Source organism: Amphiura filiformis, chromosome 2 (genome assembly GCF_039555335.1).
Source record: "Amphiura filiformis chromosome 2, Afil_fr2py, whole genome shotgun sequence".
In the NCBI taxonomy this organism is placed as follows: Eukaryota; Metazoa; Echinodermata; class Ophiuroidea; order Amphilepidida; family Amphiuridae; genus Amphiura; species Amphiura filiformis.
Window position 1 is genome coordinate 14176169 of NC_092629.1, and position 15105 is coordinate 14191273.

Consider the following 15105-nt stretch of genomic DNA (forward strand, 5'->3'; position numbering starts at 1 on the left):
TAAGTCCCCAAGCACCCAGTTCCTAAGCCTATGTCCATTCAAACACTAACATAAATCTTTGTACCCAATGATGCAAAGGTCAATCTATGTGAGTACAAACATATCAGGGTTAAAGAACTGTGTCCTGACAGATGAGCATATTTCTTGCCATATTGTATAGAGATTTTAAAGGGACATGATGGAAGTCAATGCAGACCCATTCTTTTTTTCTGCACCTTTAAGTTTGTGTTGAAACCTATATTTGGGGGCATTGCCGGGGGGGGCATTGTAGAGAAAAAGTGGAATCTGGGAGTGCAGGGCAAAACTCGACTGGCAGCGGTCACTAATTATTTCGCTAGATTGGACTAATTGACTTACATCAAATCACAATTCACAAGGGCTCTGATTAGGAGCAAACTATTCTGCGATCAGAGGGGAGAGCCATCTCAGGACCAGTGGTGATCAGAGGGTAGGCCCTACAAATGTATGTACAGACTGGACTTACATCAAATCACAAGGGCTCTGATTAATTAAGAGCTAAGTTTGGGAGTAAACACTTCTCTGCACAAGTATCAATGCAGCATCACTTCAAAATGGACTCAACTGACAATTTTTTTTCTTGTTTACATGAATCTTTTAATTTACAAGTTATATTTTGTATTTTGCTCATTTTCTACAGTGTATCATCACACTTAACCTGTTGTGTTCTCAATGAAAAGCGTGTTATAAATGCATTATTGTAGGTATTGTGTAAGCATGTATTGATATATCTTGACATATTTACAAGAACCACAAAACCTAAATTACTGTACCGCGACTCTAGCAGTGGCAGTTATTTTGATTTAGAGACCCAGGTTAGAGACACACCCATTTAATCTCTTGATTTACAGGATATGACAGGATGAATTGCTATTATTCCGATTCGCAGCGGTGATGTGAAATAATAATTTAATGTTATTGTTTAATTCAGGAGATTTTGAACAGAAAGGTCAACAGGTAATTTTAATAAGGAAACTCTGATCACAGGCATTATCTAATCATTAGTTACCCTTCACTGCATTCAGACATTGGGCTATTCCAGTTGTGATGCATACACCCCCTATGGAAGATGTGACCTTTATCTCCCATATAAAAGGGGGTGTAGATTTCAAATGAAGTAAAGATTTAAAGGAGTGTGAATCATGATTGGGATTACCTGAAATCTGAATGGGTGACACCATTTGAAATCTACACCTTCGTGGGATATTAACATTATGTCTTCCATAAGGGGTGTATGGATTTCAACTTGAAGAGCCCATTCAGAAAGTAGAACTGTTCACTTAGTTATGATAATGAGCCAAAAATAGTGCACTACTCACAGAATTTGCAAAAACAATTCTTTGGTTGTCCAACCTCAAATGCTATTCTGGGGTAGAAGCAGGGCAAGTGGAAAACTTTTTAAGGATCATATGTTAATTATGGCTAAGAGGAAATGATTCTCAATCAGGAAAACAAGTTTAACCTTTCTGTTTTACAAGCATTGACTTGCATGTAAATAAGTTTCGAATTTTCCGGTTTTAAATCAATACCAATACAGAACATGTTCCTTTAAGACCTAGACTTTGTCAAAGATGCTCAGAAGGGAGACTCCAAAGGCGCACTCGGGAGGAACTCTACGTCGAAGCTGGAAAACGAGGGCAAAGCCCAAGGGGAACCAAATCAAAATTTGGAAATACAAACAAATTTTTTTTGTTTTTTCTTGAGTGTAAGAGCTTTTGTCTTGCGTATTTCTTATGGTTTGAAATATTATTTGTAAATTAGGTCCAAGCATTAATTTTGTAAAATGAAGACCTAATGCACACAAGGCAAAATATAGTATGCTAATCCTTAAGGGGGTACTACACCCCTGGCCAATTTTGTGCGTAATTTTGCATTTTTCTCAAAAATTATAGCGCATTGGTGACAATTAAGATATGTATATTATACAAATGTAGGGCAAGGACTACAACTACTGCACTGAAAATTCAGCAACTCAAGGCAAGTAGTTATTGATTTATTGATCAAATAGTGGTTTTCCTCATTTTTGACTGTAACTCCACAACTGTTGTCTGTGCTGAAATAAAATTTCCAGTGCAGTAGTTGTAGTCCTTGCCCCTATAATATACACATCTTACTTGTCACCAATGCTCTATAATTTTTGAGAAAAATGCAAAAATAGGCATAAAATTGGGCAGGGATGTAGTACCCCCTTAATCGGAATTTAAATATGATGTCACAATTGACATCGACTTCTGTAAACAGGGTCATAGTTTTGAATCTTATTGACATAAAATTGTATAACAATGAGCAGAATGTATTTGGAACACTTTCTTCAAATGAGTATTGCCCTATATTGAGAGGGAACAGTAGGCTAATGTTTGCCACTGGTAATCAGTGCTAATTTGTTCATGCTCTGCTTGCTAGCCATACATTGAACATAGAAAGTTCCAAGTTTTGAGGTATTTTCCCAAAATATCAACACCTATCTCAAGAGCCTCTGAATAAATACTAGGCTTGTTTGTACTCATGTAAATGCATCCTTCATGCTGATTCCAAATATGGTCATGAAAGTATTCAATTCTAAGATTTTGGAATTTCTTTAAAAAAAGTTTGGACCATGTCGTCTGCAATCGACACCCGGGTGGAGAGAGTAAAGCAGTAAGCAATGCATGAAATTACTCTCACATACTTTATACATGAATGCTTTAAACAAATAAGAAGAAAACATATAGGTGACAACTTGGAAATATTTAATTGCAAGACACTTCCTTATCCCGTTCTATTTTCTAAAAGTTAATGTCACCAGCCTGAAGGGAGCCACTCTTACATATGAGTGCTGTTTGGGAACCATAAAAACTTTCTACATGTTGTTCTCTACTTTGAGTAGATTTCTGGAGATACTGGTACCCAGGGTACCCAGGTACCATCCGTAAATTACATACGGTACCTGGGCACAAAATTACTCCAAAATCTCAGCCCTATGGAAAACCTAGATGACTAACTTACCTTTGGGTGCATGTTGAAGAATCTTTTTCTCTCAAAATCTCGCTTCTCATTTTCAGCATAGTAGAGTAGAAATCCTTCTTTGATTATGAAAAACCTGTTTTGAACAATTAAAAGAGAATTTGTGTCAGAAAAACAATTTTTAGGGTGTATACCACTCCACAGGATCAAGTCCTCAAGTTGATTTGAAAAATTTGGAGTTAATACAACATAGGGGCTGTAGGACACCAGTGTTAGTTAATACAACATAGGGGCTGTAGGACACCAGTGTCTTTCACTGAAGGGGCTACCCTGTACATTGTATAAATGCAAGCTCAAAAAAAAAAAACATGGGGTAAAAATTAATATGATGTATGCATGTGGGGTGACTGCAACCCCTGAATCTGATCACACCCCATCACCCACCCCCCCACACACACACACACCCCCCCCACCCACACCCCCCTGCACTATTAATATTTCTGAGGACCTGAACAATGACGAAAAGTCCAATTATGTCATTGGTGTCTGTGTGTTGTCATGTCAAGTGCTCAAAAAGTCGGTAATACCGAACAAGTGTTAAAATGGTCAGTGCTTCGAAGACATAAGCTATAGATGATGATAGCGAGGGACGAGGGTAGTAAAGTATAAGTCATTTTTTGCCGTTTACAGAGAGCGTATGTTGCAAACATGTGTGCCTAGGTCCTCGTTAAGCACAAGGTCCTTGATGTGTCGTTGTTATGTTGGAGTCCTCAGAAGTAATGCAAAACACCCTTGGGGTATCAGTACATCTGTAGTAAATTCTACACAACAATCCCTACTGGATCTGTAGGAAGGGTTGCTTTACATGGTTGCAGTAATGTCCACGGTTGAAATGTCAAGTTTCATTAAAACGTCATGTTTGCCAGCAAACACACACCCACACTCAGAAATCTCGTCCCCACCCCACCCATTTTCCCCAGTAAAAATCCAAAATTATGAAAATTTCCACTTTCTGCAGCAATTCCCCCCATGAAATTCACTTTCCCCCAATGCCCCCCTGAAAAATTCCTGGTGCCACCACTGGCCATTGCTTATGCTACAATTGGTTTAGCGCCAAGGTCGGAGGATTTGTCAGATCAGCTTTGGACCAGCGCTGACACTCAGAAGATTTTCAGCTGAGATCAATTGCTGATTCATGGTATTTTGACAAGTGACTGCACTTCTCTAGCTTGTTTTGAATGTGTGGCATGATTGCATCTACATGTATTTTGTAGGGCACAGGATCTTTCAAGTAAATTTTAATAATAGACAACCTTGGAATCATGTACATATGTGCAGCCTACAAAATGCATCAAGTTCTTCATTTTTGTAAATATTAATTATGCCTTCACCTCTGTGCAGAATGTGTTCAATGTAAAGCTTCTAATTTCAATTCCTACTTACAAAAAAAAAATGTATTTATATTTTGTTTATTTTATACTCTGGTGGAATATTAATCCAAGAAGATCTGGGTCACTGAAACCTTCCCAGATGACTGGGGGAGGGCAATAATTACACCAATTTTCAAGAAAAAAGATAAGCTGGATTATGGCAACTACAGAGGATCAGCCTTCTCAGTCACGCATGTAAAGTCTTAACCTCATCATCCAAAGGCGATCATGAATAAAACGGAGCAAATTCTTTCTGAATCACAAGCAGGATTCAGACCTGGGAGATCAACCATCGACCAGCTCTTCACACTTCGACAGATAATGGAAAAGTACCTTGAGAAGAAGAAAGACCTTTACTGCTGCTACATCGATTTCGAGAAAGCCTTCGACTCTGTGTGGCAAGAAGGGCTTTGGAAGGCCCTCGGCTTCTTCGGCTTCTCCAGCAAAATCATAAGACTCTTGAAGGCCCTATATCAGAAATCAACAAGTGCGGTAAGAGTAAATGGCGATCTAACAGATTGGTTCAAGACACTGGTAGGAGTGCGTCAAGGCTGCGTAATATCTCCACAACTATTCAACATCTTGCTAGAACTAGTAATGCAATACGCCTTCACGAAAAGCAACAAAGGGTTACTGTCCAAGGCCAGATCATCACCAACCTACGATTTGCTGATGACATTGCACTTATCGCGGAGAAGGAAGAAGACCTCCAAACACTTGTCAATCTTGTTCACGACAGCAGTTCAATATTCGGATTAAAAATCAACATAGCCAAAACTGAAGTACAGGTCATTAGCAGAGTACCAAAGCAAATCAACATCAATATAGATGAGAAACAACTTGTCCAGGTTGAAAAGTTCACCTACCTGGGAGGAACAATCAGCCAACAGGGATCCTGCACAGATGACATAAAACTCAGAATAGGGAAAGCAATAGGGGCCGTTCAGAAACTTCAAAACATATGGAATTCCAAGGACATCCAAACACATACCAAGACAGAGCTTTACAAAGTCCTTGTTCTCTCAATATTGCTCTATGGAGCCGAGACCTGGACACTGAAGAAAGTCGATGAGGACAGACTACTCGTCTTTGAGATGATGTGTTTAAGAAAGATACTGGGTGTCACAAGACTGGACAAAATCCGTAACACAGCACTCAGGAAGTGCCTAGGTAACGAGCAATTTGTTGTTGATAGGGTAACTCAAAAAAGACTCTGTTACTTTGGTCACATCCAAAGAATGACACCATCACGTTACCCCAAACTTCTGATCGATGCTCGCATCCATGGGGACAGACCCAGAGGTAGACCACCAAAACGATGGCTAGATTGCATCAAGGCTGACTGCACCAAATTAAACCTGAAGTCTGTGGTGGAGGCTAGTCACCAATCCATAAACAGACAGAAATGGAGGACCATCGTGAAACAGATGCCACCACTCAACCCCATGTTGGAGTGAACGGCATAGGTCAAGGTAGGTCAAGAAATTAAGACATCGCAAAAACGACACAAATATATGAAATAATGCATCAACTGGGCATCTGCGAAAATAACAACTGCAAAAATGTCTCTCTCACTCCTAATCGCAAAAAAAAAAAAAACCAGTGCGAGAAATTTACCACTATATAGTAACTGCTGGTAACATGACCCCCCCCCCAACACACATCCCCACCACTGATGTGCTTAAATAACAGGAAAAAAACACACACACAATCATGTAGTGGATTGATATAGGCCTACGGTATAAACGGTACATTGTTTACATATTTTAGTCCCTGGATCATTGCCACCACAATTCTTTTGACTTGAATTCAGATACCAATCAATGTTATGAACATTGACTGGTATCATTGCATCTAAGCAAATATTGACTACAAGCAAATATTTTATACTTTATAGTGTATAATTTATATCCCATTATCAATATATGAGTGTACAATAGATAATAGAGTAGCCAAACATTTCACAAGATAAGATTGTCTAATGGGGATGTTGCTCCCAGATATACAATTAATGTAGCTTTGTGGAGGGCCGGGTGGAGGGGAGTTTCCCTGAAAGTCCCCCTGAACTTCCCTTGGTAAAATCATATACAGACAGTCATCCCAAGATCCCTTCCAAGGGGTCGGCGGACGGTCGGATTCATTGTTTGGCTATTTAGCTTTTAAACAAATAGCCCAAATAGTTTAGAATAATTCTCTGCTGTTTTTAAAGCAGTTCAGAAGTGTGACAAATACTTTTTAGGATGTCAAAAATTTGGAAAAAAAAACTTTTTCTGGAATTTCCAAAATTAGGGTTGGTATTCTTTATGAAACTAAAACCGAAGGAAGTAAAATATGCACCCCTATTGGTTTGTGCACATGCCAATAACCTAATTTAACATGTTCAATAATGGTGAATGTCGCAATCAATGGGGCTTTATACGGTAAATGTTGACGGAAAGTGAAAACTCATGGTACATGTACAATTTTGTACATGCATGATGTGAACAAATCAATAGGGTAGTTGCAACTTTTGAATCTGTACCTTCTGTCCGTTTTAGTTTCATTTGCAGTCACTGATATCTCAAATTAAAGAAAATATCCAAGCATTGATTTCAAAATCAACCCTCACTTTAGCTAAGGCTAAGTAAAATAAATAACATGTATTATCATCCCCACCCTCACCGATATTTGGATATTTTCAAATATTTATATATTTCTAATTTGACCCCTTTATTCAAAATTTGTTTATTACATTGTCTACAATCAATAGAAAAATGTCATAAACTGCTCAAATAAAGAAAGTGTGCAGTCATTTAACCTACACAAACCTGATCTTGCTATGATCTATGATCTTCCAATTTGATACCAAATTTGATACCCAACACTCTAAATTCAAAGAGATTGATACCAGTATATGAAATTTGGTGCATTTTCATGCAAATCAAAAACGGACCACGCGGACCTGTAGAGGAGAATGACAGAGTACGACCATTGATATAGCCCAAAACAACCGCTAGGTCATATCGATCGCATCGTTGCCTAGTATTCATCAGTAAAGCACTGTAGCAATCCATGCGTTTTAAATTAACAATTGAATAAAGCGCGCACTTGGGATAGTCGACAGGGGCCCATCGTGGGCAAGCAAGCTTTACCACATTGCCACGCTAAGCAATTTCAACCGTGTGCATAGTTTTGATTTGCAACTTTTGAAAATGCACAAAATGCCATAAACTGGTATCAATCTTTGTCACTTTGAGTTTTCGGTAGCAAATTTGGTAAGAAATTGGGGATAACAAGATTCTGCACACGACCATATCAATCAAATTGTCATAAGAAGATCAGGTTTTGGTGTAGGATAGGTTAAATGACTGTGGACTTTCTTTATTTGAGCAGTTTATAATTTATTTTGTAGATACAACTAGTATGAGTTAGATATTCTAAAGCAGCATGTAGTGTATACACAATGAGGCAAAGGCCTACTTAAAATAGCCTCACTCCATTGTCCGTACCACAGCAAGACAGAGAACTTCTTATAATTTGATTTCAATCCGGTAAAATACATTTCCTGTGCAGACTGAACAAATTAATTTCAGACCAAATTTAGATGTATGAACCAGGTACAATTCATAGTGACATGTACCATCAGCAGTAAAGCATACATTTTGTACTTGCCCGCATGACAAAATAAAAGACACAATGTCTGAAGCTATTGAATAAAGAGTTAGCAGGGGCATAGCCATGACTTTTTCAGAGGGGAGGCAAAGGGGGGGGGGGGGCAAAGAAACTTTCAAGTGGGAAACATTTTGAAAAATAGGCTAAAAAGCACAAAAATCTTTAATATTACATTGTAGGGTAGACTATGCCATAGTCGAATTTTGATAAAAATATGTTATTATTATTTAATCATGATGAACGCATTCCGTTGAACTCATAATTATACTGATGTTTATTAAACATGTTAAAATTAAAGTGTTCAATAGTGAAATGGTCATAAAGAGTTTATATAATTAGATGATTAGTGACAATAAAGGTTATTGAATGCAACATATCTTGTATAATTATAATGGTTCACTTCACTAAACAATTCTGATTTTGGAATCTACCAGTTCATTGATCGCGAAAGTCCGAGTCAAAGATTTGACTATGTACATTGGATTTTAAGCAGAACTTTACCCTGGGACTTTGGTCTCTAAAACACACTGTCAATCATAAAAGTTTGTTTATCAATCCAATGTAACCGCAAGTACTAAGCATGGTAGTACATGACGCGCTAAATGTATGTCCATACACCACTGACTAGCTTCGCGCCAGCACAAACGTGCTGCAAATTCCATAGATTGTTGAGTACGATGTAGTTAATGGTAATGGCACGTGCCGGAGGATTTAAATAATAGCGAGATCTGGGCGACCAATCACTAGCCAGATCCGCTTAAAGATGCATTACGTACATCATGGCCAATTTTAGTTATAGGCTAGAAATTGGCCTATAATTTCTGAAAACAAGTGAGGTAACTTTTTCATTATTCATTATTCATTATTTTTCTGCCTTTCATTATATGACCAACACGCATGTAAAATGTGTTATTTACCGCTCACTCACTTGAAGATGGATGTTTAGCCCAAATGAGATTCAAAAAGTATATTAAAAAGAGTCTGCAAGGTTGACAGCAAAATGTATGTTTTGATTTTGATTTTTCCACAAAAAATAAAGGGATATTCATAATTTTTTTGCAAATATAACCAGTTTTTATCGGTATTTTTTGGAAAATCACAATAATGAATTCAAGTGAGGGTCAGAAAATGAAGTGAGGGCGGGTGAGGGAAACTCAAAATCGACTTTCATTGGCCTTATTGGTTGCATTCATCATTTTGAAATATTGTCCAGACCACCATGGTCCAGAAAAGTTTGCATTTGAGGGCTGTGCCATTCTCTTTTGCCAAAAATCCCTTACCCCTCCCCCTTTTTTGCGATGCCAATAAATTATGTATGCCAGGCAAACCTTAGTTAACACATTTGCTAGTCAGCCAAATTCGCCGACAATGTCAATGCATATTTACATAGAAATTTAAAACAACTGGCAAGAAGGAAACCTACATAAATATGTTTTCTATACTTCACTTGACCCAAATATATGATTTTTTATGGTGATAAGTCACTCGCACATGGAATTTTAGAGGATTTTGATAGCAGTTCCATTAAAAAAGCTGCTATCATAATGAGACTAAGATCTAGAAACACCCCCGAAATGCCGTTTTGGGGAATTTTGCTAGCTTAATCTTTTTGATGAAATTCAATCTTTGACAAGATGTAACTTTGCTACGGAAAGTGCTATGAAAAAAATGGTTTTCAGTTTTGGCTTAGTTTACTCAAGGGCTTTAATTTGATATATAAAATGATGCAGTTTGATGGCAAATTTGAATTCACCTCGCATACCTAAATAAAAATACCCGGCCCTACCCCATAACAATAACCTTTGTTCCCCGAAATGGTGCCCACATAATTATCTGTGCCAAAAATTGCCCCCCCCCCCCTACATTGCCCTTCCCAAATTGCCCCTGAATATTTGCCCCCCTCCCCCTATAATTCACCACTTCTACTTCTACGTAAATTCTGGGTAGACCATACATGGTATCACGCCCAGCGGTGCAACTTCACATCCGGTGCAGAACAGACAAAATCACAAAATCACTCCCACCACCGATGACGATGATATAAGTCACAAAACTCACGACGAAGGGTGCAAAATTATATACAGTGAAGACTTGGTGCAGGACTAGTTGAGTGACGCAGCTGCTGGAACAACTGAGCCCATGTACAGCTCAGATTGATCACTGGAAACCAGCTGCTGGATCTTGGTTTTGAACGCTTGGCTTGATGTTGAAGTCACTATAGAAGCAGGAAGTTTGTTCCATACTGGTATGGTTGCTGGGAAGTAGCTGTTCTTGTATACTTCTGTTCTTGCTCTGATGATCTTATACTGCTCCTCATGCGTCCTTCTGGTTTTGATGGAGGGTGTGTCTTGTGGTATGTAGTGACATGGTATTTGGACAGAGACTTCCTGGTTATGGATCTTGTAAAACAGAGTCAGTCTTGATGCCAACCTTCGTTGCTGTAGTGTTGGAAAACCCAAGTCGGCTCTCAAAGCAGTGACACTTGATCTTCTGCGGTAATTCCCTGTGATGAACCGGACGGCCTTTCTCTGGACTCTTTCTAAGCTGTTGATATCCCGTTGATGGTATGGGTCCCAGATTGTAGCAGCGTACTCGAGGGTCGGGCGAATTAAAGAAGTGTATGCTTGTGTCCGGACCTTCTGAGGGCACTTGTACAGATTTCTCTGCAGGAAGTTTAGAGTTCTCTGCGCTTTGCCGGATACATTTTGAATGTGATGCTTCCAGTCCATACTTGATGCCAACTCCACTCCAAGATAAGGATGGTGGTCTGTTGATTTCAGCTCAGTACCCAACATCGTGTAGCTTGAGTTGATGATCTTTCTTATTTTAGTAACACGAAGAAGGGAGCATTTGGCAGGGTTGAATCGCATTTGCCATTTGGTGGACCAGTCAACAAGTTTATTTAAATCATCCTGAAGAGCATCTGTATCGGCTTTGGATGAAATGTGCCTATATATGAGGGCGTCATCAGCGAATAATCTGATGGTAGAAGATGTTTCTTCTCCGATGTCATTTACAAATAAAATAAACAGCAAGGGGCCAAGAACTGTGCCCTGTGGCACACCTGAGATGACATCGACTTCCTCTGATTTCTCTCCCTCAATCACCCAGGGCACATGATGATTATTGCACTTGTCCACCTCTATAGAGACTCTAAAAGACTACTGTCTGTTCAATTAGCTTAGATTCTTGTATTTTTAAGATATTTGAAAAAATAAAACATTGTGGTCAAAGTCATCAAAGAAAAGTGTTAGCACAGCCTTAGACCCAACGTGATTTATACTTTTCAAATTCTAAAGTTCAATTTGAAACCCCATTTCTTTTCAATTTTGGTCTTTTCCCGCGATATTTTTATAAAAAGCAGTAGAACATCGGGTACCATAAACTTTTTTGAATCAATCCATTTAGTGCAATGGGGACGAAAGTCATAATAATTAGATGCGCTGAGATAGTATTTATTCGACCATCCGCATCAGGAAGTATTGTCCAGCTAAATAGCTATATTTGTCAGTAGGCCTAATTTGTGAAACCCCACTGTTGAAACATTACGTTGTTATAAAAATGTGAAGATGAACTAAGGGTTTCCGGAATAGTATTATTTATTTATTTATTTATTTATTTATTTATTTATTTATTTATTTTTTGTGTGAATGGGTCTGTGAAGGTGTAGGCCTAGGCCTATTATAAAACTATAATTTATTTTTTTTATTTCGTTTTGTTTGTTGAATACAAACTATGTGAAGGACATTTGGAAACAAAAGAACTGTTGTACAAGAAAATATTATTTAAAACAATGAGGTTACAGAAAACAATTCTTGTAAAGTCACTGTATATGAAAATGTCAAGCGAATGCTGATATTCTTGGAAAGGAAAGATGGTATAAAACATGTTAAACAAAACTCAATTTACATTGTAAACCAGTTGAAATAAGAACGAAGTCCATAATTTTAATGTCATTATTTAGGGAAAAAATAATGCTCAGCATAATGTTATGCATAAAACGTAATCGCGCATATAATTTCGTGCAACAAAAACCGGTGAACCATTGTCACCTATAGATCCTACCCAATAACCGAACGGTATTACAATTGAAATGACAGGACAGATTGGTAGACAGATTGTTTTGCTAAATTGGATAGGGTCTATGCCCTAAGTTGAGAATGGACCGTCCCACTCGATTTGTGAAAAGGTCTAGAACCCTTTTGGTGGACCCAAGTAACTGCCTAAAATGAGGCAAAATTGAAAAGAAATGGGGTTTTAAATTGAACTTTGGAATTTGAAAAGTTAAAATCACATTGGGTCTAAGGCTGTGCTAACACTTATCTTTGATGACTTTGACCAAAATTCTTTATTTTCTCAAATATCTTAAAAATACGAGAATCTAAGCTAATTGAACAGACAGTAATATACATGTAAGTACCGGTAGTGATTATTTATAGGAACATGGGTGGATGGAATAACTTTTGGTAAATTGGGATTTATAAAGTCAAATTGAGAAAAAAATCCAGGTACATGTAGGCCTATGGTTTGTTGTATTGCACCCCTTATGCAATATTATGCATGCTTTGCAAGGCGATGTCGAGTTTCGTGACCCCATTTTCAGCCACCCTATATGATATGTAGTAGTATTGATTTTACCTTTTAGTCCATCTACTTGAATAGGGATTATGTCCAAACGGTTTCTTCCATAAAACTCCCCACAGCTGCACCTTAGAAGGCAGTAGATCATCATACAAAATATCCGTCATTTTGTCCCAAAACTCCAGCAAATAATATTAAAATCCAGGGTTAGATAATTCCACAATTGCTACTTGGTAAAAATAAAATAATCCGGTTCGATTGCTTTGCCAAATTACAATAGCACGTTGTTGTCGTTGACACTGCACACAATCACTTGCACAACCTTCAATTGACTGAATTTTGGCGTAGACACAAACACGGACTTCAAGTGTGTCTAGTTTTACCACCCACGTGCATCAGCCCAAAATCAATCAATAATGCACTTGGCTATGAGGTTTACAAAAGAGTAGCGGGTTGAAACACCCAACTGTGCGTGAAGGTCGCTGTTCATTGCTTTGTGATTGTGAACGTTATTTGCTAATTTACTTCCGGGTACGGGAAAACCATAACACTAGCTTAATTAGAACAATGAGGGGGCTAGACCGAGAGGCTCGAAGTCAGACTTCTCGAAGTAGGCAGTTCTGGGAGTTTGGGCTCAAGTCTGAAGAGTCAACAAACATAATGAAATCAAATGGGATTGGACAATGACCAATTATCCAAGCCCATGAATTTCCACTTGGTCTAAGCCCGGGGGGGCACTTCAATATGAAATGGATATAGGTGTAGGGCTGGCAATCATTTTCGCAGTAAGGGGCGCGGTGTTCGGTGAGAGCAAAATGTAAAAAATATGGGGTAAATGGGTGAGAACATGATTTTTGGCATGAGAGCAACATTTTTAAAATATGGGGTCATTGGGTGAGCCTAACATGACCTTTTTTTAAATGGAACCTTTGGGTGAGAGCCAAAACACACTACTGAAAACCTCGAACATCAAATTTTTAGTTTTAAAATGGCTTTAAATTTCTTTGTTTTTTTCAGGCAGTGATAAACTTACGGAAAGTTGCTGTTTGAATTGAAAAACAAGGGTCTTTGGGTGACAGATCAAATGAAAAATTAGGGGTCTTCGGGTGACAAGGCATGTTTTCGTTTAAAAAAAATATAGGGTCTTTGGGTGACAGCGACGCTGAAAAGGGGGTCTTAACAGCCCTACATATGCGTCACCTCCAAAGTGCCCCCTGTGGTCTATAAGTCCCACTGTCTTGGTCCAATGATTTTCTAGGGCGAAGTCAGCTGAGCCATTCCATGTCAACTCCTGGGATGTGCACCGCAGCACCTCTTCAATTTTTTTTCTTTTTCTGTGTGGTGGTAGACATTGATGAGAAAGTAAAATCCTGAAAATTTGAGCTTCATACGTTATTTCGTTTTCCCGTGGCATCAATTTGAAATTTAGGGGGATCAGCGTAAAAAATGTGTCGCAACGCGAAAGACGATGTTCAGTGGAGGTCCATACATTTTACTTTCTCATTAATATCTACCACCACACAGAAAAAGAAACAAGAAATGTCTTTAAAAAGACAACGCCATGGATGAAGATCATGTTTCATAATTTTGCATTGCAAGTACTTGGAAAGTTAGTAAATTTGAATGTTTGGCACAACTAAACGGGTGCGAAATATTGGCATTTATTGGTAAATACCACCAATGACATACTAGGAAATACTCAAAATTTTCATGTCGAAAGCTGAATTGGAAAATGTGTGCTAAATTGGTCTACATTTAATTCATACTTGTAACAAACGGCTCAATTGAAATCACATCCTCTGAGTTTTACAACAATCCAACAATCTATATTCAGATATTAAACCTTAAGAATGTTTGCTGCTTAATTAAGGGATTTCATATCAACCACATTTCATGACAATCCAGTTATCTATTATCAGTAACTGTTAACCTTGATATTGAAGCATGGTAATTAATTTTAGATATATTTATTCGCAATGTATAGTTTACTGGTAGTTACAATCACATCATAAGGCCACTAACAGTCAATTTTGAGTTTCCCGTCACATAATTTCTGAAAACAAGTGAGGTAACTTTTTCATTATTCATTATTTTTCTGCCTTTCGTTATATGACTAACACGAATGTAAAATGTGTTGTTATTTGCCACTCACTCACTTGAAGATGGATGTTTAGCCCTAATGAGATTCAAAAGTATATTAAAAATAGTCACAATAATGAATTCAAATGAGGGTCAGAAAATGAAGTGAGGGCGGTGACGGGAAACTCAAAATCGACTGTCATTGGCCTAATCAAAAAGACTGATTACTCAATCCCAGGGATTCCCGGTTGCTCTACACGTACCAAAATGTATAAAACCAAAGCCACTATCTACCCCAATTACTGGTATCCCCCCCCCCCCCCCCGACGACTAGTGTCACTCCCAACATCAATTAGTGTTGGTAGTAGTGCGCTATTTATACCCAGCTTTGGTCAGATCAGGG

The 15105-nt window shown here is 38.2% G+C and overlaps 1 protein-coding gene across 4 annotated transcripts in view; it reads right to left on the reverse strand.

Moving 5' to 3' along the window:
- Positions 1 to 13116, reverse strand: part of LOC140145917 (pleckstrin homology domain-containing family D member 1-like) — a 116334-nt gene extending 103218 nt beyond the window's left edge. For all 4 annotated transcript variants that reach the window (XR_011858149.1, XM_072167640.1, XM_072167639.1 and 1 more), the window contains exons 1-2: positions 12681 to 13116; positions 3004 to 3097 (exon numbers count right to left, since the gene is read on the reverse strand). Coding sequence is in view for 3 of the 4 variants with exons in the window: in XM_072167640.1 (XP_072023741.1) it covers positions 3004 to 3097; positions 12681 to 12790 (204 nt within the window). In the remaining variant the exon portion in view is untranslated. The remainder of the gene's footprint in view (positions 1 to 3003; positions 3098 to 12680) is intronic.
- Positions 13117 to 15105: the final 1989 nt, after the last annotated feature.